Source organism: Acanthochromis polyacanthus, chromosome 9, assembly GCF_021347895.1.
Source record: "Acanthochromis polyacanthus isolate Apoly-LR-REF ecotype Palm Island chromosome 9, KAUST_Apoly_ChrSc, whole genome shotgun sequence".
Taxonomy (NCBI): Eukaryota; Metazoa; Chordata; class Actinopteri; family Pomacentridae; genus Acanthochromis; species Acanthochromis polyacanthus.
Window position 1 is genome coordinate 22,249,968 of NC_067121.1, and position 24,662 is coordinate 22,274,629.

General features: G+C 39.7%; 2 protein-coding genes and 1 long non-coding RNA gene across 7 annotated transcripts in view; 1 reads left to right on the top strand and 2 right to left on the bottom strand.

Moving 5' to 3' along the window:
• Nucleotides 1–2,894, bottom strand: part of spidr (scaffold protein involved in DNA repair) — a 41,214-nt gene extending 38,320 nt beyond the window's left edge. For both annotated transcript variants that reach the window (XM_051953300.1, XM_022204478.2), the window contains exons 1-5: nt 2,684–2,894; nt 2,250–2,411; nt 2,070–2,133; nt 1,021–1,221; nt 731–873 (exon numbers count right to left, since the gene is read on the bottom strand). In XM_051953300.1, coding sequence (XP_051809260.1) covers nt 731–873; nt 1,021–1,221; nt 2,070–2,133; nt 2,250–2,411; nt 2,684–2,698 — 585 coding nt within the window. In that variant the 5' untranslated portion in view covers nt 2,699–2,894. The remainder of the gene's footprint in view (nt 1–730; nt 874–1,020; nt 1,222–2,069; nt 2,134–2,249; nt 2,412–2,683) is intronic.
• Nucleotides 2,895–5,190: 2,296 nt separating this feature from the next.
• mapre2 (microtubule-associated protein, RP/EB family, member 2) lies at nt 5,191–23,828 on the bottom strand. Of its 4 annotated transcripts, XM_051952905.1 has the most exons (9): nt 23,549–23,635; nt 19,707–19,758; nt 14,326–14,487; nt 11,440–11,567; nt 10,600–10,745; nt 10,299–10,515; nt 8,324–8,469; nt 6,737–6,895; nt 5,191–6,549 (listed from the first exon to the last, which is right to left on the bottom strand). In XM_051952905.1, the coding sequence occupies exons 3-9, from the start codon at nt 14,445–14,447 to the stop codon at nt 6,451–6,453; spliced, it is 1,017 nt and encodes a 338-aa protein (XP_051808865.1). In that variant the 5' UTR covers nt 14,448–14,487; nt 19,707–19,758; nt 23,549–23,635; the 3' UTR covers nt 5,191–6,450. The 4 variants fall into 4 exon arrangements, with proteins under 4 accessions (XP_051808865.1, XP_022060169.1, XP_022060168.1 ...); XM_022204477.2 differs by lacking the exon at nt 14,326–14,487 and having other exon boundaries at nt 23,549–23,632; XM_022204476.2 differs by lacking the exons at nt 14,326–14,487; nt 19,707–19,758 and having other exon boundaries at nt 23,549–23,828.
• On the top strand, nt 13,746–24,659 carry LOC127535315 (uncharacterized). The gene is made up of 2 exons (XR_007944156.1): nt 13,746–14,232; nt 22,238–24,659. It is a non-coding gene; the product is annotated as an uncharacterized LOC127535315 (long non-coding RNA).
• Nucleotides 24,660–24,662: the final 3 nt, after the last annotated feature.

Sequence of the window (24,662 nt, forward strand, 5' to 3'; positions counted from 1 at the left end):
AAGAGACTGCAATACTCCACCTAGTGGCATGATGACAAAACATACAATCACAACATTCTCAATCCAAATCATTAAAAGAGCACCGATAATGTAGTTTGACACAACACCATGAATATGATCTTACACTCAAACACAGGCTTTCATGCAGCGTAAGCTCCAGCTGCGAGTAAGCTTCATCAGGTTTAACTGACACACTGAACAGCAGACTGTCACATGTCTCAGTGGATTTCAACAAAAAGCACAGACACATATTTATGTAGGCTGTTTAGATAGCTGCAAGCACCCGCAGTCAACAGTTTAAGTGGGCAATGCACTGGAATAAATTAGTTAAATGGAGCGTAAGAAGGCATAGAGCCCCACCTAGTGTCCCTTAACAGGAATTACAAGCTTTAGAATCTTGCCTTGTACACTGTTTACACACACACCTTTTCATAGCAGACATTTTGACATGTCACTGCAGGAACAGCACAGGTGGAGTTATTAACGGTAATGATGGCTCAGTTCCATTAAGTGCCCCAGTGAGCCTTAACTTGAACCAGCATGCAAAACAGCAGGAGCTGCCCTAAGTGGAATGCAGCCATCAGTAATACACCTGTGCTTTTCCTGCTGCCAGTGTGTGCCACCGCCGTACCAGTGGGATACACCTGTTTCTTTGAACACAGGGATAATAATAATTTTGCACTGCTGTTAATTCTAATGAGGGTTATCAGCTTAAAAATGATTCACTCACATTCGCAGATTGAAGAGGCAAGTCTTTCTGCTTTTCGTCACAGGACTCTGACTCGCAGTCTGAGATTTGTTGCCCGCTATCCTTCTCAGCATCTTCTTCAGACTCATCCAGGTCGCTGTCTGTGTCTATATCAGGAAGGTCATCTGAAGCAAGAAAGAAAGAAACTAGTAGCTTTTCTAAGGCTTTAAAGTGCAGCTATAAGTCCTCATTAGTGAATAGACATACCTCAGCTCTTGTTGTGTAACAAAAACAAGTCACAACAGATGTGATTTATTTTTTTATTTTTTTACCTTTACTGGTGCTGAGCATGCGTAGTGCTCTGGTGTAAGACTGAGTGGGAGCCATGGGTCTCCTTGATCTCTGAGATCGATGTTGCAGCTGCGTAACAACTCTGGATAGATGTTGCGCCTGAGTCTCATTGTCAGACTGTTCACTGTCACTGGAGCTCCACGCAATATGCACTGGATCCTCATGACAAGCACCGGTCTGCACTGGGAAACACAGAGAGAAGAGAGTGTAAGTTAAGACCCTTTGATACTTGGGTTTGGCATTTCTTTATATTTTAAAGAGCCCTCCGATAAAAACTGAGTTTTCTACTTTGTCCTTATGGCGACTTAGATGCTGGACGACACATTACCCATGAAATAAGCATGAATGAGCATTTCTACCCCGAGACTTCTGAGGTTTCCAACGTAACACACCGAAGGAATCGGTCTTGTCAAATTGCAAGGTAGGGTTATTTGTACCATTGTTCTTTTTCTCAATCTTTCTGGCTGGTTTCAGCATGCATGACTCAATTTCTTCAATACTACAACTGCCACCATGTAGAGTACTTTTACAGTGTTTGAGCAGAGGTATCAGTAAGCTGGTGTGCTCCATTTGCAGTGCACAGCGAAGGGTGGTTGGAGCTCCACAATGTTAACTCTTGTTGTTAACTGTGCGACATTTCCTTCATATAGAAGTAAATATTTGACATATTTGGATGTAAATAAGGAAATACCTATACAGAATATTTAAATGTGCTTTTGGACCTAACAAGACTTTGACACCAGCTTTTGGCACTTGACATATACACTCTGATAAGAAATAAATATCTAGAAAGTACTGCGGTTTAATACAGAGAATTACATAAATAAAAGGTTAAGTAGAATGGGTGAGTTCAAGTTCATTTATCCCAGAACAATGACTACACTAACAGACTAAATTGAAGGATTATATCAGGGTTTCTGCAGAAATTAACCAGTCAAATTTAATGATAATTAATGCTTTTTAAAGCCCTACAGAAACCCTGTATATCTATAAGCACTGTGTGGGGCAGTATAATTATTCAATAAATTACCTGCAGCAGCTGACTGAGCCAGTTTCCTTATGGCAGACAGTTTCCTCCCTGATGACTGGAAGTTCTAGTGTAAAAAACAAATATCAACACCATCAACAGAGTGGAGCAACATGAGAATAAAACAACGATGTGTTATATAAACATTATATTATACATCACGTCAGAATGCTCTTTGTCTACCTTTATCACTGGAGTTTCCAAAAAACTGTCTCCACATTTCTCCCAGCTCTTGGCAGACGACACGGTTGAAAGTGCTGATGCCTCCTTTCCAACTTTCTGGAGACCATTTTCGGCGTCATCCGGGAAGAAAACGCACTTTATGTCCTTGGAGTGTCTTTTACGCTGCCAAAAATCAACAATATAAGTGAGAGGGGTCAGCTTTAAGGGAACTATGGATTCACTTTAAGCGGTGTATTAAAAACAGCACTGCGTATCTGTTCCGCAGTGTTACTTATAAATTAAAACAGAACTAAAATACAACATGAAATACAACAGTTAAAGTGACTGGCAGGTAAACTCCACTCTGTGGGCGGGCAGAGCCGGTGCTAAAGCTAACTAGCTAGTAAGGTTAGCGGTCACTGAATAGCAAGTTAGCTAGCTAGCTGGGTTCTTACCTTTCTGGAAGACATTGAGAAAAAAACTGTTATAGTTTAGGTGCTTTGGTTGTTAATGTGCCTGTTCACGCCGCTTCATATAAAGACAACTACTTCTCTAACCCATCTTTGTGAAGTTGCCGGTGTTTGCTGCCTCACCAGCCTGCAGATGAAGCTAACAGGATGAACCAACTTGTAGCGCTTGTGCAATCTGAAGAGGGGTGTGTTTCTTTATGGACCAGCGTGGTCCGGAGGCGGGGTAGCTGAGTGTGTGCGTGTGTAGCCTGCTTGGACTGATGGAGAGCGTGTACTTCCAGGCTCGTTTTACTTGAACTTGTCGATCTTCTTCTTTAAGTGTCAGCTTCATTGACTTTACAGTTTATGATATACATTTCTGCTGTAGTGGAAGAAGAGCTCAGCTGGTTTCCTTCAGTGAACTACTGCATTATTCCAAAACTAAAATACCTGAATCAGTTTATGCTCTGTGGTTTAGATTTGGTTCTTCCCAAGGATCACTCTCACATTAAAACAACCACTGCACCTGTTCTAAATAATTTCTGAGGTGGTTTGCTTATTTATTTAACACTATATGGTACCTGCAGGACTGTAATTAGTAATGTTTAGTTGCTCTAACGGGACAAAGGTCTCAATAGGAGGTTGTCAGAGCAGGTTTCATTGCATTTAGTATTAAGTGGAAATCTTGATCATTTCCATGTTTCAGTAGGTGACTTCACAAAATGTGGTCTTTTTCCATGATAGAACAGACTAATTATAGCAAAGGGAATTCCCAAAACTATTTGGGTGGGTAAGTCACGCTTTACATTGGCTTATGAAACATAATTATATGTTTTAATAACTAATTTTGCTACCATGTTGTATCATTATTTTGTGTAAGTGCTGCCTTATCCTGTATACTGGATGATTTTTGTGACTGTCCATGGAATGTACACTACAGTTCAAAAGTCTGGGGTCACTTAGAAATGTTATTTTTTCAGTGAAGATAACATTAAATAAATCATAAATGCAGTCTAGACATTGTTAATGTGGTAAATGACTATTATAGCTGGAAACGGCTGATTTTCAATGGAATATCTACATAGAGGTACAGAGGAACATTTCCAGCAACCATCACTCCTGTGTTCTAATGCTACTTTTGAATGGTGGTGTACATTATGCACTCTATGCATGAGTCCCCTGTGTATCTGGTATACATAATAGTAATCTGTACTCTCCATTTGATTATAAAACAGTTGAACATATGCGTATGTTTTTGTGAAAGTATTTGTCACAGCACTCGCTATACATATTCGTTCATTTAGGAGTGTTACATCAAGATACATATAACATTATTATTGGCAGTGTTAGTGTTTTCTAAAAGTAGCACATAAAATAAAAATACTCATGTTCCTCATATCTGCCATTTAGTCTACAGCACTACATTTCAGAGGTAGTCATTTAACTTTTCCAATGACAGGTTGACGTATAAAACAAAGTATGATCAAAGTATAACAAATCACAACTACTGTCTCACATACATGGAGGGATTTCTCACGGAAAAAACTGTATTAGATATTTTATAACTCTAAAACAAAAGTCCAAACACACTGGGACACAACCTAAATGCTGGAGAGAATGTAGCTATTGCGAAGCAGACCACACACGCATTTTCTAGAGATGCTCTATTCTTCAACCCTTCTGGGACAGTGTTCATGGCGCCATCAGAGAAGTCCTGTGTTACAATACTGAATTCACTTGCATGTCATTTTATTTGGGGGATATGAACCTAGGCTTACCTAAAGGTCACGATATCTCATAAAAAATCTTTATAGCAGCGAGTAAAAAGCCCTTAACAAGGCAATGGCTCTGTGGTGAACCTCCTACTATAGACCAACGGGCAGCAAGAATCACAAACATCCATTGTATGGAACGCACAACTCCAAATGGATAAATACGATGCTCTCTGGTAAAAATGGGACACGTATCTCACAACAAGAGGCGATAACCCGCTTTGTTTTTGATTTGTGGTCTATAAAAACAATATTATCTTATAGACTCCAGTACTGTGCTCCCATCCTCTCAACTGTTGCTGTTCTCAATACGGTTATATACGTATTTGTATGTTGTTTAGCTACTGTCTGTTAAAAAAAAAGTTGTTTGAAAAATAAATAAAAAAAAAAAACAAGTATAACCTAATGGTTCACTTTCAAGTACCCAATAGTATGCAAAGTAGTGGATACTGGCACAAACTGCATTGGGTACACAATTAAAATGAGTAAAATGCTACTTGTACATTAATGTAGCCAACTAAATGATGCTTGATGTACTTTCTATTCATAGAACCTAATGCATAAAATTATCAATTCCAAACTGTGGTGTTATTTACCAGCTAATAAAATACTGAACTAAATGTAAATCATTCACTGTGTTTCCTGCTGTATCACTGGTGCACCGTCACATTTCAGCTTTTAGCCGAGGCACACGAAGTTCCTCCAATGATGGCCGGTTTGGAGTGACATGACAACCTCCCGTGGACTCAAAATGTAATTTTATTACAGTAAATCCATTCGAATCTCCACAACTTTCAAATAGCAGGTTAAACATACAAAAGCTCACTTAACATGTTTGTTTTTTATTAAATATGTAAAAAGCAGGTCAAGTTATTCACAAATAAAATGCATACATGCAACACGTTTTTTGGGGAATGCATAATGAGTGGGACATGAAAAAAAACATTTACCATTCATTAATTATTGACAGTACATGTTTACATTCCTTTTCATTTACACAATAATATATGACTAAAGCATTGTGGTGCACTGCCCAGTTCAATATTAGTAAATGCAATATTAAGAAAGGGTATACGATGTACTTACTGGAATATAGTGTGGCAGATTGCTCAGTGAACTTGACTCCCTAAGACCTGTGGTTTACAAAAGAAAAAACTCTGAACAGACCATGAGTTCCAGCTGAGGTTTAAAACACAAAATGCTGCTTCATAATAAGACTAGTCCACAATAATGCTCCTTCCTTCCCTATGTTTATGGCATACCAAGTTAACCTCTACCACTAAACCACCTTGTATGGTGTCAATAACACATTGTTGAGCACACGGATTATCTGAAATTATGTAATTTGTGAGGACAGCTGTCAAACAGTCATGACTTGGCATTTTTCTACATTTTATTCACAATTCACTGACTGCAATGCAGATTCTTGCACTATTCCTAAGGCTTAATAATAAATACGGTAAGGGTCTATGGACAGATTGTCCAATACAGAGTCAAATGTCAGTGCAACATATGGAAGGAGATTAAATAAGAGCTACTACGAGCCCTTCCAGGGCTTTGCTTATTGCATTCTTGTGATTAATATTGTTGATATGCAAAATAAAAACGAAAAGAACAAAAGCTGGGAGGATAACACTTGCACTGACAGGTACTGGTTACCTGTCTAAACTTCAGCATTTGATCACATCTACTGTGAGATTTGAATTGATTTTCCACCCACACAGTCCTCGGAAACTTCTGTGATGGTCTGAGCTTGTCTGCTGGTGGAGGTCGTCACCACAAACCTGCCACAGCAGTTCACCAAAAGTCACAAAAAACATCGAACAGTGAGCAGAGGGATACAAAAAATAAAAACTGTGATGGTGCTTCTATTCAGGAGGTTGCTTCATGTGCTCAGTCTTGGAGAGAACAAAAGTAAACCATGAGGAAAAAAATCAAAATCCTTTAACAGTTCTCACATATTAAAAAGAGGGGTGTAACCGCGTTGAGGGACGATGGCAGTCAGTATTCATCCTGTTCCTCCTGCTGATCATCTGGTGCCTCCTCATGGGCTTGCTGGTCCTCTTCTTGTCCGTCACCCTCAGCCAGCTCTGCTCGCTCCTACAAAGAAGAGACACTGACTCTGAGGACAGTTTGAGGCAAGCTCATGTGATTACACACAAAGACTGAATTCTTATCTCTTTTAACCACACAATAATTTCCACATGATGTATCTACTGGGAAAAATTGCAACTAGAATAAGCAGAATCTGTCCTGAATCCTGTTGAGATCGATCCCACCGACTGACCTGTTCGTCTGAGGCATAAAGGACCTCCATTAGTCGATCGACAAACAGGGCATTTTCTTCTCCCTGTTCCTGGCACAGCAGCTCCACCTCTCGCAGCTTGCTGAAGTAGTAGTCCCTCTCCTTCTCCACACCTTCCAGTGCCAACTTTAATGTGTTCACCTGCAACAAAATGTTCAGAGGACTGAAAGCTTCAGTGTCAAATATACAAAACTATTTCAACTTTGACTGCAGCCACTAAGTGAATGTTGGAAGTCACAAGATCAGCTGGACAACTGATAGAAAGAAATAGCAAAGCAACAGACTTTAGACAAACGGCTTCACTGATATAAACTGAAGCGCACAAATCAGATGCGGCTCAACTGTTCCGGTATCATCATAACTACATTCTACCAATCAATTGAACCCATTTTTTTAAAACTGCCCTTTATTTGCCATTTCCTGTTTCACAATTGTTGTAATCATAAATTCAATTGCTGGCAGACATTTTTTTTCTGCTTTGTGGTCACACTACATAAGCAAGCTCCAGCCTGCTTCATCTTAGTCTGTCCTTGGCTTGGATTTTAAGAGTACTCGACCAAATTAATGCAGCCAGCACGACTGGCCGCATTTGCAGAAATGTGTTGGATCTCAGAATCGAACAACTATGTGATATTCAAATGGCTTCTAATTTAACTGGACTATGTGCACATATTAATAAATCTACCCAGGCGTGCAGAGTGCTTCTAATACGTATCTGCCTGCTGTCGCACTTTTTGAATGTCTTTTTTGTTTTCAACCAAATTGAAATCAAAGAGGATGTTTCACTGAAACACTTTACTTCAACAATACATTGTCAAAGTAAAAGCAAATCTCTACAAGCAAAAGAATTGTAATAAATATAGAATGCACAATAAATAAGAACATTATTTGCCCCCATCAAGACAATGTGGATAGTTCTGTATGAGCTTGACAAGAAGCTATGGGCTCAAATTTCCTTGCAAATCTGCTCAAACAAAGGAGTCACAAAATCAGAACTGGATTGAGGACATGACTCTGATTTGGCCTATTTTTTTAAAATCCATTAACAAGAAAATATCATGGAGCAAAGACGTTGCCAGTGCACCCTTATCGCGGAGCAGATAGATATATTCAAGAGTGGAAAAGTCACAACGACATTTAAAAAATTAGCTAAAAGCTTCTGATGTGCTTTCAAAGTTGGAAGCACTTCAGAAAGGTTGTCTAATCTAATTCTTTAAAAAAGATAACTGGATTATTTAGATGAAGATCAGGCAACACATCATACCTGCCAGAAAAGACAAGTTTTATGCTACTTTTGAGACCAACCATCTCTGTATTTGGTGTGAAAAGCTGGCGGTATATGAGTTTACATATAGCTACATTTCCTGAGCATTGAAAACCAGCTGCATGAGCTCAATTCTTAAATAAGGAGACGATGTGTCTACGAAGTCACAGAGGCCTTTACTGCAGTAAAACAGTGACCACAAACAGTGCTTGGAGGAAACATGTGAGCCATGTGGAGAAAAATATTATAAAGACTAAAATGAATAGCTGAGACTTCTTTCTAAGTTACAATCAAGCTTTTCATACCTGCTCAGTAAGATGTGTGACCTGTGCTTCCAGTTCTTTTTCTCCCTTAGCAGGGGTTGCTGCAGTTGCAGGAGTCTTTTTGGCCGATGAGGGTCTGGATGTTGGTGTTGAAGACTTGGGAGTGACAGAAGTTGACCTGGATGCTCCTACAGCAGATAAAAAGGTTCAATATAATCTTGAAAATTTAATGAAACATACAGTTAATAATCACAGGAGTTGATGATATGACTTTAAATGTTAACAATCTAACCACAGAGCCGTGTACATTAGTGAAAGGAGCCCATACTACGCACATCTACAGGTTTAATATTACGTTTTTGGGGTGTACTACAATAGGTTTACTGGCTTTAAGGTTAAAAAAAAACCCAAAATAATATTTTTCTCAGACTCTGCATCGTAGCAGCACCTTATCTCACCCTCTGTCTGAAACGCTCCGTTTTAGATTTTGAATCTTTAACCTTTAGATGTATAAGTGGGTCAAAAATGACCCAGTGAGGTTGTTTTCTTGCAATATCTTTGTAATGAAAAGTTGTCATTTCATATTCCAAGTACTCCACAAAAAACATGCTTTTGATATCATTTCATTTCATTTTTCAAGTTACCTTTTATACTTTTTAAGAAATTATAACATTTGTATTACTACCCCAAGCTTCCATGACTGGGTCAAAAATGACCCCCATGCATTTCCCACAGAAGTGGCATCTATCTCAAAACATTGAAATGTGGAGGGTAGCAACAGCTGGAGGGGAAAAAGTGGAAAAATGTCGACAAAATGGAGGTTGACTTTCTTCCATTGCTGTTCTGTGTAATATTCTTCTTTTTCAATGATCAAAATGCTCAAAATCTGTTAAAAGTGAAAAATAAATATATTTCAAACATGAAATCATTCTCGTGTGGACAAAAATAGAAGAAAAACAATAATATAAATGACTATTCTCAACCAACATGCTGAAAATGGCATAAAAACACATTGATTCTCATACGGGTCACTTTTTTACCCACTTATAGACGAGTGTAGGGTCCAATCACTCGTGCCTCTAAGGGTTAATGACCCCCTCCCAAAAACCTCAGTCTGCTCTGAATGGGTGAGCTGGCCCAATGAAAGAAAGTTAACGGTGGTTAATTGCCATAACAACACAGGTACGTTCCAATATCCAAACTACTATACTACTGAGCATTCCAGAAAAAAGATTTAATATGTCCCAGTACAAAGTATTTCAAATGCGGTATGCCAAGATCCTATTACATCACGTCCAATTTCGCAGTATTTAAGCCAACGCAGTTTTCTGACCCATAATCCTCTGCGCAACTACGTCACCCATGTCACTTATGTCATGGAGTCTCGCGTAAGAACAAGCAGCTTTAACCACAGTGAACACACAGAGATGATAGCTCATTTTGCAGGACAGACTGACACACTTGGAGTGCAATATTATGACAAAACAGTACATCCTAGTCGTATGCATACTGAGTGAGACAGTACATCTGTGAGGGCAGCTGTACTCGAAGTAAAAAGAAAAGGTATTTGATTTAGAACGTAGCCCACATTATTGCGTACAGGTATGTAGCTCCGGCACAAGTGGCTCTGGTGAGGAAATAATGGCAAACTGTGACACAGCTGCTCATTCCTTATTTGATGTCAAACTAGCCGTGAGGCAGGTGTTGTTCAAATGTGCTGCACGGTGACGTAAATAAGTACAAGAAGAGAAGCTTAAACTTCAAATGAGGCATTTCAGGAAGGGAAGCTGCAGTGTTTTCTGTGGAAGAATACAACTCCCTTTGGAGAGGTGTTTGCAGAGCTTTCACATGCACAATAAAGCCACATAGCACATGAAAGGAAATGAGAAAAGCCCAAAAAGCATTTACAGGCTCTTGAAAATATGTCAAAAGCCAATAAAAATAAAAATAAAAATCACCAAATTCAACATGCACTATGTGACATCGTGACTTTCTTTCATGAATAGCAGAAGCGTACCTGCAGTAGGGGAGCTGGCTGCATGGTGAGACTTCTTTGGCAGGTTGAAGATTTGCTCACCAGGGTCAGGTGGAGGGATGGCATCCTGACCCTGTCTGGCTGCAACTGGATCGTACTCTTTACCATCGTAATTGGCATCAAAGAATTTCTTAAACCACTGGATAAAATCGAGATTGTCCTGAAATCTGCCTTTCACCAATTTCTCCACAGGAATAATCTGGAAAAAGGAGCAAAGCAAAAGGAGAAACATAAGCAAGAAGCGGGCAGGTTTTCAGATAAAAGCAGCGTTTAGGAAACTCACCTTGTCCACATTCATTCGTTTGAAGGACGCCTGCAACAATTTGAAATTGTGAATGTATTCGTGCTCCAATTTAGCTTGAAACTTGACCTTCTTAAGACTGATGCAGCCAGGGAAGAGGAGATCCATGAACTGACAATAGGCAGCTCCTAAAGAAGGACATTTTTAAAAAAGTTAGCCGAGTGCATAAATATCTGCAGGAAAAGTAAAAGACAAAAAATACAAAAAACTGAGTCCAGATAGGGTTTATCATGTCTGCCTCAGCATAGCACAAATCCCCTGAAATAACAAAAAGCCTCAGAGCCTTTTCCATGTCCAGACCTCCTGACCTTGTTTCCATAAAAAGAAAAACATATTAATGAACATTCCTGGTAACATGGCTAATATTAACTGACGCCTAGTTAGATCTTGATCCATCCGAAACGAGGGCACCAGCTCAACCTAAGATAAATCTCACGTAAATCCAACTAGGCAGCATCTGAGAAGTAATCTAGATAAAACAAGCAGCCTACAGCATGAGAAGAGTGTGCATGTGTGTTTGTGTGGGCAGAGAGTGATTGAAATTGGATTACTTGGTCGCAGCAGGAGAACGCGGCAGGCTACAAGTTTATTTATAGACAACTCTCTGCCAGGGAGAGGTGAGCGTGTTTCCACAGGTTGTTTTAACTGCCAGCTTAAACAGAAAATGACTTGAACCCCTAACATGGTTTACAGGTAAAGATGTCATCTCTAAAACATGCTTCTCATCCCAGACAGCCACGTTGGGGCAAATGCAGGAGAACAGGAAGGAAGAAAGGCAGAGAGGGAGTGAATGCAGTTTTTGAAGGGTCACTTTGTTCTCACCTGAGGAGAGCTGCTCCACTTTCGTATAGTTTAGGCAGAGAATATCGTTAACCCAGGCAGTAATGTCATGCCTGCTCATAGTCTCCTGGGTTATTGAGGTAGAATATACGTTGACCGCCATCCCCCAACTGCAAAAGAAGAAAATAATTATGCTCAGAACAAAAGCAATGCAGTGACAACACGGAGTCCTCATGTTTAAAGTTAGTTTCTTTACCACAAAACTCATAAATTAACCCTTCGAAAAGACAGCAGCCATTCTTAGCACACAAAAGACACAAGGGAGTTGAAAAAGCACAAAACATACACACTATACCCACTTAAAGGGCCTATTTATAAGGCAGGCAACACAACTTCAGCACTTTAATTCCTTTACGGTATTGATCTTAACACCAAACAATTCCCAAATGAAATCATGTTAAATGTAGTAAGTTGCTTAAATAAAATGCTCAGTTTGAAAGCAACACAGGAGGACTGTTATCACGATGAGATTTATGCAGATGCCCAGACTGACCTACAAAGAGCCCAGAGGCAGAAATGTCTTCAGAGCTCCTAACAACACTCGACCTCTTGCTGCTGCACGTGGCCAGTACTGGTCACTCTGACATGCCACCAGTATAGACACATTATGCCTCATCCTCTGTAGAGTGCTGAGTCCTCCCTCTTATAGACTGTCCAGCAAATTGTAATGCAAAGTAATCAAGGCACATTTTCATTCTATTAATATAAATTTGGCCTTGTAGGCTGGAGCAATGTATGCCGATCTAGGACAAATTACAGCAGCAACATTATCTTTATTGCAAATCAGGTAATATTAAAACACACTCCAGCAATGACACATAATTGTAAACTAATGCACTAAAGTAATAACCATGTAGTCCATGAAGGTGAAAATTTTCCAATTTGTGGGGTCAAATTCAGCCCCAGACTGAAAGCATACACAGATGTAATGAATGCACCTGCACTACTTCCTTTGGGAAATTGTCATATCTAATGATCAGTTTTGTTAGTGGATAGTCTAACCATTACTGCCTTTGTGACTTTTGTACTTTTTAATATTGTGGTTGCAGCACGGCCAGAAGGTTTCTGAAAATGTAGCCTGGGACTACACTTTTCCCCACACAGTCACACAGTGAATCGAGGTAGTTGCAAAGCATCATTCGAAAAAAAATGTTTCAGTTTCATTTGGTTGCAAAACTGTGGCTTTTGGTGCCCTGGATCCAGGCTTACGTACCAACACACATACAGTGTGCCACAAATATATCAAGAAACTTTGATCCTTAAGCTACAGATTAGGCAGTCACATAAAATGTCCACAAAACACCAAATCAATGCTTGCAGCTTCACTTGTTAACTCTTAGTATCATATACTAGTGTGCATATGTCAAACTTGCAATCTCATTAGTCATTCCAAGAGAAGTGAACTACTTTTCATTTCCACAAACACAACACCTTACTTGCGGTACGCCTGCCAACATGTGCGTGGGAAAGCAGTGTATTCATGGAAATCAGTCCTTTAAAGCCCCATCAACAATTCTTTACATGGTATGGGCTCTAATATTAGACAGTAAAATAAAAACAAGGTTTGCTCATGTGGCATTCTTGGATGTTGTTGGGTTGTCATGCACATGTCATGGGGTCATGATCTTACTTTTTAATTTGGTCGCCATAATTATTATTACTGCAGAGTCCTGGCCTTTAAATTAGCTAGGTTACCCTCCATAATTAACAATACTGTAGGGTCTCAGCCCTGATAATTACTACAGTCAGGTAAAGCTATATAATCTTTTGATAAGCTATATTCCTATTTTTTAATTAATCATGTAAAGTCACTTCATAGCTACCACTCTACTTTTTATGTTAATTCATAACATGAGCCTTATTTTAAGCCTATCGTTGCAATGGCTGTCTATATAAATAACAGTAACTTCACTTGACTATATTAACATGTAAGATTTGATCGGCAACATGCATGAAACACATTCACAAAGGGTGCAATTTTCCAAAATTCCTCTTGCAAAAAGACTGCAGCGTAGCCTCCACAGCTAACCTCAGTGATGGATAACAGCAGGACAGCTGCATTAAAACACCCCTCTGATCGCTTTATAGCAGCGACTAATATGGTATTAAATCATGCTAAATCATCATCATCATCCACCAGCAGAGACCAGGATAAGGCAGCATAATAATAACCCTCAAAGTTGGGCTATCACAGCTCTGCAGGAGCCCGGCCTCGCTTGACTGGTTCTCTGGGAAGGAAGGAAGGAAACTGGGCCAGCCCATCTCATGTCAACAAAGCGGATGTATGAGCTGCTGCTAGCATGCTTTGTTAGCCTGGCAGGGATAGCCGGCCGACTCCAGGGCTGGGCTGATGCCCGAAACCAGACGAGGGGAATCGGGCTTGTGCAGCAGGACGTGTGGAGGGGTTCACACATGAAAACGTCACCCAAACACACAATCACAGTGACATGGAGGTGGGGGAGTGGGGGAATAATGGAGTAGCTGCGGAGTGTCATGTCATGATAGGAATACTGTAGCAGCAGCAGCAGGGGCGGCTGTGACCCACTCCTCCTGAACGATCCGGTGCCACTGCGCACCGAAACGCTTGGCGACACTATCCCGGTGGCAGCACTCGGTGATTTGCTACGAAGCAGCAGGAGAAGGTTTAAGCTAACTTAGCAGCGATTTACGCCATAGTCACGGAGCTAACATGACAGGAGACTGAGACAACAGGGCACAACATAGCGGATGGGTGCAAAGCAAAAACGGATAGACGTCGAGGAGGCCAGAATGCAGGTTTGTGTCTGCAGCAATGTGTGTCTTTTTCTGTGAGTTTATGTTATTTTTTTTGTCGTACATCAAATCAAATGCGGAATTACACTGGTTTACCTGTAGGCGCGCTCTCCCCGCACTGTATTTTTCCTGTAAGGAATGATGTTGGTTCCGTTGTCCGGGACGATGTCGTTGTTATTCTCTCCATTTGGGGAAAGGGCTTGGGTGGGACCGGGCATTTGGGTCTCTATAATGTTGAACAGATACTCTGTTCTCTGTCTGGCCGGGAAAAAAGACAAGAGGAACGATGCAAATGCTAAGAAAGTGCCGCACCTCCGGGGCTCTTTCCTTCTGTCTGCTTATTCCTCACAAATCTCTGTCCTAATGACGTTGCTGCACCCCGTACCACGTGACTGATGGGGCTGGCTGCCTGTTCCTTATGGTGGGCTATTTCAGTAGCACCAAATCACAATGATCACTAGTGTGCTAATAAAGCATCATCACCCATCACACATCAATACGTGACGCTTTTTATTTTTATTTTTGTATTTCACATGCAGATCAACTTTGTGACAGCGAGGCCATTCATCGAATCACACAGTAACCAATCATGTGAAAAGTGTGGATTAGATCAGAAGGAAAATGCAGCCCACCCTGTTTCACCTTCAGATCATCACATAGCTGCTTGGCATTATAAGAGATGTGGCTAATAATAAAAAAAGAAGCAGATGGCAGATTAAAAGGTAGTTGATGATCATGACCACACATGGTGTGCAATAAAATACTGATTTGATTACTAACCATATACACACGTGGACAAAATTGTTGGTACCCCTCAGTTAAAGAAGGAAAAACCCACAATTCTCACTGAAATCACTTGAAACTCACAAAAGTAACAATAAATAAAAATTTATTGAAAATTAAATAATCAAAAACAGCCATTACTTTTGAATTGTTAACATAATTATTTAAAAAAAAACAAACTAATGAAATAGGGCTGGACAAAAATGATGGTACCCATAACTTAATATTTTGTTGCACAACCTTTTGAGGCAATCACTGCAATTAAACCATTTCTGTATTTGTCAATGAGCGTTCTGCAGCTGTCAACAGGTATTTTGGCCCACTCCTCATGAGCAAACAGCTCCAGTTGTCTCAGGTTTGATGGGTGTCTTCTCCAAATGGCATGTTTCAGCTCCTTCCACATATGTTCAATGGGACTCAGATCTGGGCTCATAGAAGGCCACTTTAGAATAGTCCAACGCTTTTCTCTCAGCCATTCTTGGGTGTTTTTGGCTGTGTGTTTTGGATCGTTGTCCTGTTGGAAGACCCATGACCTGCGACTGAGACCAAGCTTTCTGACACTAGGCAGCACATTTCTCTCCAGAATGCCTTGATAGTCTTCAGATTTCATCGTACCTTGCACACTTTCAAGACACCCTGTGCCAGATGCAGCAAAGCAGCCCCAAAACATTACTGAGCCTCCTCCATGTTTCACCGTAGGGACAGTGTTCTTTTCTTCGTATGCTTGGTTTTTGAGTCTATGAACATAGAGTTGATGTGCCTTACCAAAAAGCTCCAGTTTGGTCTCATCTGTCCAAAGGACATTCTCCCAGAAGCTTTGTGGCTTGTCAACATGCATTTTTGCAAATTCCAGTCTGGCTTTTTTATGAGTTTTTTTCAGCAGTGGTGTCCTCCTTGGTCGTCTCCCATGAAGTCCACTTTGGCTCAAACAACGACGAATGGTGCGATCTGACACTGATGTACCTTGGCCTTGGAGTTCACCTTTAATTTCTTTGGAGGTTGCTCTGGGCTCTTTGGATACAATTCCAACGATCCGTCTCTTCAATTTGTCATCAATTTTCCTCTTGCGGCCACGTCCAGGGAGGTTGGCTACTGTCCCGTGGGTCTTGAACTTCTGAATAATATGAGCCACTGTTGTCACAGGAACTTCAAGCTGTTTAGAGATGGTCTTATAGCCTTTACCTTTAAGATGTTTGTCTATAATTTTTTTTCGGATGTCCTGGGACAATTCTCTCCTTCGCTTTCTGTTGTCCATGTTCAGTGTGGTACACACCTTTTCACCAAACAGCAGGGTGACTACTTGTCTCCCTTTAAATAGGCAGACTGACTGATTATTAACACCTGTGATGTCAATTAAATGACACACCTGAGTTAATCATGTCACTCTGGTCAAATAGTTTTCAATCTTTTATAGAGGTACCATCATTTTTGTCCAGGCCTGTTTCATTAGTTTGTTTTTTTAAATAATTATGTTAATAAACAATTCAAAAGTAATGGCTGTTTTTGATTATTTAATTTTCAATAAATTTTTATTTATTGTTACTTTTGTGAGTTTCAAGTGATTTCAGTGAGAATTGTGGGTTTTTCCTTCTTTAACTGAGGGGTACCAACAATTTTGTCCACGTGTGTAAATCAATGACGGCAAATGCCATCATAAAAATAATTCCATTCATCGTAAACACCAATTCACAGTTTCAAGCTTTTTAATTGTAATAATCACTGTGTGACTGGGTTTTGGATGTTAGTCAAAGAAATGTAGATTTTTTAATTGCAAACTTTTGATTGGAAATTGTCACTATTTGTTGACATTTTATACACCGAGCTGTTAATCAGTTAACCCAGAAAATAACCAGTAAATTATTTTCAACTGATCTGCCATTTCTTTTTCAATCCCAAAATGTCAGCAATTCGTTTGAAAAAATGGCCCAAACTGACAACTTTAAGCAACACAAACGCACTAAAGCCACAACAAGTAATCAATTAACTAACTGTGAAGTAATTAAAGTAACTAAATTCTATTATTCCAGCTCATTAAATTACAATATTTGCTGTTTTCGTACCTCTTCTATGACAATAAATTGAATGTAATATTGTGGCTAAAACAGACATGTGTCACCTTGGTCTACAGGAAACACTGATTGGCATGTTTCACCATTTTTGTATATTTTCTCAATCAAGCAAGTAATTGATTTATTGAGAAAATAATCGGCTGATCAATTGCCATAATTGTTTAGTTGCAGCTATGATATTCACATGAGAAAATGAACCAGATAGCTTTTAGGCTATTTAGCTTTTTTTAAAAATGGATGAATGATTATCTAAATGTTTGCCAATAAATTTTCTGTTGACTAAAAAAATGTATTAATCACCTAATTGTTCAGATATATAGCAACTAAAATGTATATGTTAGGGGTGTGATAATATGCTGTCTGACAACATGTAAAGATTCTAAATCACTGCACATGGTGTTGCGTTCCAAATTCTGTGGTTGCTAAGCTATCGTCCGTTTGTGTTGCCACATCTGCTGTTTTTACGCTGCTTTTGTCATTGCTGAGCAACCACTGTGAATGACACATATTAAGTCTTTTATCAAAGGCGAGCATTAGAATTTAAAACAGACTTGTGAGGCACATGACTCTACACATCTAATCTGGGCTGAAATTACTTTAAAACCTCTCAAATATAAAGATTAAAGATGCATCCAAATAACCCAGGTGATAATATCTCTGCCAGTCCAACCCTGTATGTACATGGTAAGTAATCAAGAAACAGCATGTCCAAGAATTTAACAGGCATGATGGAAAACTGGTTTGATGTCGCAGCTCTCTAACAGCAATGGATTACACTACCTGCTAATACAGACAGCTATGATGATTAATGCAGGAATTTTATGCAAGAAGTAGGTCCAGCCATTCAAATGGCCTCTAACACACGAATGTGACTTTGGGAAAAAGGCACAACTTTTCTACTATTCTATTTCACTGCCTTGATTCCTTGATGCCTCCAAATGCAGGTACAGACCTGGAATCACTACAACAAACAATCTAGCACCACGGTCAGTACACAGATCAACTCACATTTTAGCCTGTAACATTTGCACCTTTTCACAAGTCAGCATGATTGTTTCTGAGTTGATTGTGGATCAAACAAGTAGCTTTGTTCACACCAGCTGCGTCACAAGGCAAAATTATCTGTTGTAGATCCCTTTTCACCTTTCAGCTGAACAATCAAAGTCCTATCAGGCTGGAGAGAAAGCATCTTCAGGACAGTTTAAGCAGGGCTTATCAAATCAAGTTTGATACTCAGGTCCAAACTTCAACACCCAGTTGCAATGCCAGCAATTTTTGTTCTTTAAAAAAAAAGAGCGATAATAATTGGAACCGTCTATTGCCGCTTTGAAAATCAGCTAGAAGATGTCGACAGTAACTCAACTCTTGGTTAGAGGTCTGTGTGCTCATTGAGAACTCCAACTGGAACTCTAGTGCCCCCATCAGGCCATAGCTGGGGTTACTTCTTGGCCTACAAGTCATGAAAGTAAAGTCTACACACAGATCTTATACAACTAATCTCTGAGAAAGACAAATGATGAAGTCAACCTAAAACTAAAAATAAATACGACAAATTAGGTGAAATTTTACCTAATGTAACTGACTACAATTTGACTTTTGTTTTCAAGTACAAGTTAATGCAATTTTCAGTGACTGCTTTTCTTTCTTTGCCTATTATGGTTGTTCAGAAGGATTTTCAGTCTCCATAAAAAATGTCCACAGCTTCATGAAGTCAGCCTCTGTTGAATAATAAAGGACTTACAATAAATGTTTGCGTCAAAATTCTAGTGTCTTACTGTAAAAAATGGCCACACTTAACATCATCGGTATTTACTCAACTTTATCAAACACTGGAGATTTACAAGTCATGTGTCAGCAAAGTGGATGTATGTGCTGTGGATTGCACCTTTGACCGAGAGTGAGACCATTCACCCTCATACTGGAATGTGCATTAAAGCTACTCTTTGAAGTTTTTCTTCAATCATTTAAGATAACAGTAATTAATCAAGGCAGTGCATGAGATACATAATATCCACCTCCAGGTTAGGAGGCTTGGTTATTCTGAGGGGACATATATTTTGGGGTATTCCATCTTCCTCCCCAGGATCAAAAGTACTCTTTACACAAATTCCTGCAGAGCCAAACACAAGGCAAAACCAAGAACTAATCTCATTACATGACAGGCTGTGGGCACTAGAAATGTCTCCACTAAGAACCACAAGCATGCAGTGCTACGTTTCCACTAAAGCAAAGCTTAAGGCCCTTTCAGACTGAAAAGCGACAGCCGTAGTGTATTGGTCACAACATAAGCACAGAGGTCTGCATTGTATCTGGGAGCACAAAGCAAAATTAGGACATTGTCAAACTTCAGAGCAGCAGGAAATTGGGATTTTTTTGTGCTGGTTCATTTCAGCAGTGACCGTATCCCCCATACTGTGTCACGCTGGGTGGGGGCCAACGTTATCATCAGGCTGTCATTGGACTGAACCGACCACTTCCCAATCTGAAGGGCCTGAAGTGTCACCACAGAGGTACAGCATGCATGGCCTTTAGTAAAATGGATGATCAGACTGTGAAGCCTAAGAATGAAGTAACTACATATAAATGCAGGAATGACTGATGTCCTCTTAGCCTATTGCTGCTTACTTTTAACCGTAGAAGGACTGTCCTCCTTGGTGCACTTGACAAAAAGACAAGTCTTGTATTCAAAAATGAAAAAAAAAAAAAAGGACATTTTGTCAGTTGTATTGAAACCAGAGCACTAAATGTTTGTGTCTTCTCAACAACATTTTGAAACGGAATTGTTTAGATCGGAGGCAGACAGCTGGGAAGAGTGCTGATGACGGTCAGTGTGTTAATTTAAGACCAAACAGCACTGCATTGTTGGGAGCTTGTTGTTTCTAAAAGCAATAGATCCATTAATCTGATGGCTGGAGAGCTGCAAAACATTGCATAATGTCTTTTAAAAAACAGAGGAAGGATTTCATAACTGTGAAATGCATATACCATTAAACTGGCCAAGGCAATGCAAGTTGACTCGGGTTTTACTACTTTTTGTGTAATTTTTAATGTCGTACCAACGTCTGTCTTAGCACAGCAGAACTTTTGGCTTACAATATGGTACCTCTAAAATGAACAGATACACATCAGGCAAAATCAATCGTCATGTCGTTCAGCGTAGACGATCATTTCCCTCCATCTAATCCGATCTTCTGCTTTCTGAATTGTGACTGTTTCCCATTCCATGTGTAGCCATGATGTCAGTCCCTCTATCATCATCATTCTCTGTCTGCCTCGTCCTCTCTTCCCATTATCAATTACAAAATGCAAAATAGGAGTTGGAAAAAGCAGCCTCAGTGCATGAACCCTGAGGATTCTGTGCTTTGAGTTCTGGTGCGATGGAACATTTTCGAATGGGGTAGGAGAAGATTTACTGACAGTAACTATGGCGTACTCTAGAGAAATATCCTCCCATGCATAACTTCAGTTATCATCCACTCTCTGAAGATAGATATCCTTTAATGTGGAATGATGTAATTTTGCAACATGCACAGCATTGTATTTTAGCATTCTCTGCTGCATGGCACAACCTGAGCATCAAGGCTAATGGTGACTATTGTTTTAAATGTCAGTTAATCTGTAGATTATTTTCTCCGTTAGTCGATTATGAAAAAAACAGAAAAGATTCAAGTTTGAGGAGCTGAATTCAGACCTTTTATGCTTTATACTTGAAAAGACGAACTGATTATCAAAGCACTGACAATTCATTACTCCGCCAACAGATTTGGATGAAATGTTCAGGGAAGGTCAGAAATGACACAAGGACTGAGTGATTAGATTTTGGCAGTGATGTGCCTTCTTGTCTGGATCCACAGATTTGTTAAAGATTTCTGTATCATTGTGAGAGAACGCCATGGCATCATTGTAACTATGACAACAAGTGAACCCTACATCAGCTGCCTGTTGATGATGACATGTTTGTGATCCTACTACAAATCCACCGCTGCGGACTTACTCATCGGAAATGATACAAGGAACAATTGATTAAATTGTGGTGTTTCCGAGTCCCATCAATTCCCGCTACATATTTAGGTCACACGATTTGGTGTCCGTACATAACATATACATGCATAACACACGCCTGTGCTCAGCACAAGGTCATTTTGTTTGTGGGTACAGCTATATTAAACGGCCACATTCTATAGTGTCGTCACGCCTTCCACAAATTTTTTTCAAGATTTCAGCAGTCGGAAATGATACGAGTGAGCAGCACTGGTGCAGTACTGCGCTCTCTGAATACTTTTCTTGTTTAACTAACAGATTAATCATTGCAGCTCCAGTTAGCGTTCAGTAAATTAAGTCATAATAAAACTCACTAACCAAATGACCAGTGGCATGAATAAGACACAAACCTTTGTCAGCTGTACAGTATATCAGTTCTGAATGCCGACATCACTGCATAGCTAATCTGCATTGCTTCTTGTCAATAAATGTTGGCACTGGTTGCAAAGTTCTGCGACTGGATGGGAGCCAGCTAACATAGCAAAGAACTGTGCTGTTTTTCTGTTAATGCTGTCTGCTATCAATTTTGTAAGGGTGGGGTAACATGTTGTTACTGCACAGCTGGAGGGTGATGCTTTTATTCAGTTTGTTAGCACACAATGAATGGCCCTTGAGCTGTTGTGCATAAGTTCACTCCATCAGAGGAAAGGCAGAGCTGTGCTTTCTCTTACTCCAATTATATATCGCAAAGTTTTCTCTTGCTCTGCTGGTTGGGAAGGTGAGTGTTAGCAGCTCCACCCTGCAGAATCAAGCTCTCGGATTTGAAGAAATTACAAGGATGCTTCTGTTACCCTGAGTTACTATGCTCAGATAGAGGTCTGAATTTCGGGGTGTGAACTAATCCTGACAAATATGAGTCAAAGTCGAGGTTGTGCTTTCAGAGGAACCTCAGATCAAGGTCTGTGCAATAAAATGACAGCAATATGCACCATTGATAGATGCTTTATCAACAGTGATGGCAAATTTGTTTGATATTTTCACTTCAGTGCAATAGATGCTTGAAAACGCAGAACGAAATTGCAAAGTTCTGTTGCAAGATTAAACCCCAAGTGTGCTTCCTCCCTTGTTTATTCCTATTCCACGATAATGAAGCCCCTTTGTCCTTTCATTCACAGAGGCTTCTGTGCAGATCTCTGCTAACGTGGACCCACCTGGACTTCTCATTGCATAAATTTGCACCACTGGGGATCAGTGGTTGCCCTTGTGAGACGGGCTTCACAACCTGAAAACACCCACAAACCTGTATCCCCCACCACCTCCACCTAAAGCAACACACTCCTGGCGCCTGGTGGCCTGCTCCAAGGGCTGAGAGACTTGATCCTGGAGTGTGCTCAGACACCAGTGCAGGTCAACACTGGTAATACTTATCCCTGGCCAGACACTTTGAACTTTAACCGCAATGCAGAGCAGCAGCTTTGCCCTGGTCACATTCTGTGCACCTCCCAGGTTTACTTGTTTTCTTTATGTAATATCTATCAAGGTGAGATCATTTCATTTGTTCTTATATGCATGTGCAAACGGATTCATTTGTGCGTGGTTTTCATTTTTGTGTTAAGAATTTTCTTTGCAATTAAAGTTTTATCTTATCCTATTACCTGCGCACCTTGATAAATAGGCAGAAGTGGTGAAATTGAATGTTAAAGTTAGGTTAAATGGAAATTAAACCTGGAAATCAATATTTATTATTATTATTGACTAAAGTGAAACATCTAATGGTAATACACTTTTACATCTTTATCACCCAGCCATACTCAAGCCTGAGTCAAATAAAGGAAGGGAGGACCAGGAGCAGAGAGGAGGGAGTCCTGATCTGCCACATCTTATCTGGAACATGTAATGCTACTGCTTTACATACACCATGGCTGGAAAGGAAAGTTTTCATTTGCCATTTGAGAAGGGCAATTTTGCGCCCAATATAAGAGAGCAGTCTGCTTCGTGGCTACCCCCTCTTCCTCTGTTCTGCCTCCCAGTGCACACCACTAATCAGAAATACGTCTAGCTGCTGGTTCTGATAGAGAAAAAAGCACAGTAGGTTCCGGCTAATTAGTGGGGTTTTTAGCTAGCTGCTGTAGGTCTCGTGAATGAAGCTAACTCAGCTACGTGTTGGAAATGAGACACACTGTGATTTAAAAGCTAGCAAACAACGACAGAGCAGAAGAAAGAGTGTTTTATCAAGCTAAAGGTTACTTACAATGGCGGTAGTACGTCTTGTTCAGCTACCCGCCAAGTTACAGTAGGCTAATTTTATTCCTGCCTACACTTTGTCAGAACAGTGACAGCCGACATATGCCCTGACCCGGGTACCATCACCGCTCCAACAGCGGCGAACACGTCGATACGCTCCGGTTTCTGCATTTTCTAATCATGCTGCAGATTTAAAATGCAATTACACAGTGAACATGTCTAACAAATCAAATCTTACTCACCAGTGAACTCCGATCCGCAGGTTAGAAGGTGTTAAAAAATATGTTTTCCGGCTGAGTCACCCCACCCTCAAACGCCCATTCTCGCAAGACGATGAAGAGGGAGCCGGCACCTCATTGGACAATGTCTCATCGTTGTAGCAGCTCATTGGTTCATTGCTGACATCTGTTGGCAAACTGACCAATCACGTATTGGTGCGTTGATCATTCACAACATCTGACAGCTTTCCGTCTTGTCGCCCCGTGTCACTTCACTTTTCCTGCCCTGTATTGCAAAAAGCCCTTTTTCCACAATTCTCTCAGTTACAATAAACACAAGAGTCAAGTCAAATCACTTATTATGATTTACAGGGCACATTTAACACAAGAGACGCTTAGCCAAAGGGTTTTCCAATGGAGAAATAAGATTAACATTAAAAATTTAGCTATCTATCCCTACAATATTTTTAATTTAGTTGGATTTTTTTAATGACGTTGAGACAATACACTAATATCATGCATATTTTAGTGACTAACGTACATATGCATATTAAGACCCTACAATATAAATTATTAATTAACGTCAAGACAACGATGTTGTCGTATTTAATAAATAAAACACACACACAATATAATAATAAAATGGCAAGACATTTCTGTACCTAAGTATATAATAACATTTTTGAAATTCCTTAAAATGTGATTTTATGCTTTTTTTTAGTATAATAGAGAAATCTGTATTGCGTTGTTGAAGTTGACATTTTGCTTTGAGTTCATTAGTGGAACTAATGAAACATTTTATTAATCAACAACTAATCAGCAGCCATTCAATTAATTGTTAATGAATGATTACAGTGGTTTAATCAAGCACAATTTGCACGTATCCTTGGTTCTATCTTTTTGTGTCAAGATTTATCGCTTGTCTGTGTCTGTATTATTTTAAAATATCAAAAATCTCCAGGATTTCAATTGATGCTCAGTTAAGCATTTTTAAAAGGTCACCTTGGATTCCTTTGAATATCTGCTGGACATTTTTCCACATTACTTATCTATTCTATGACATTTCATATGTGACATGATAAATTAACAAAATAATTATCATATTAATTAACAATAAAATAATCATTACACTGTTGCT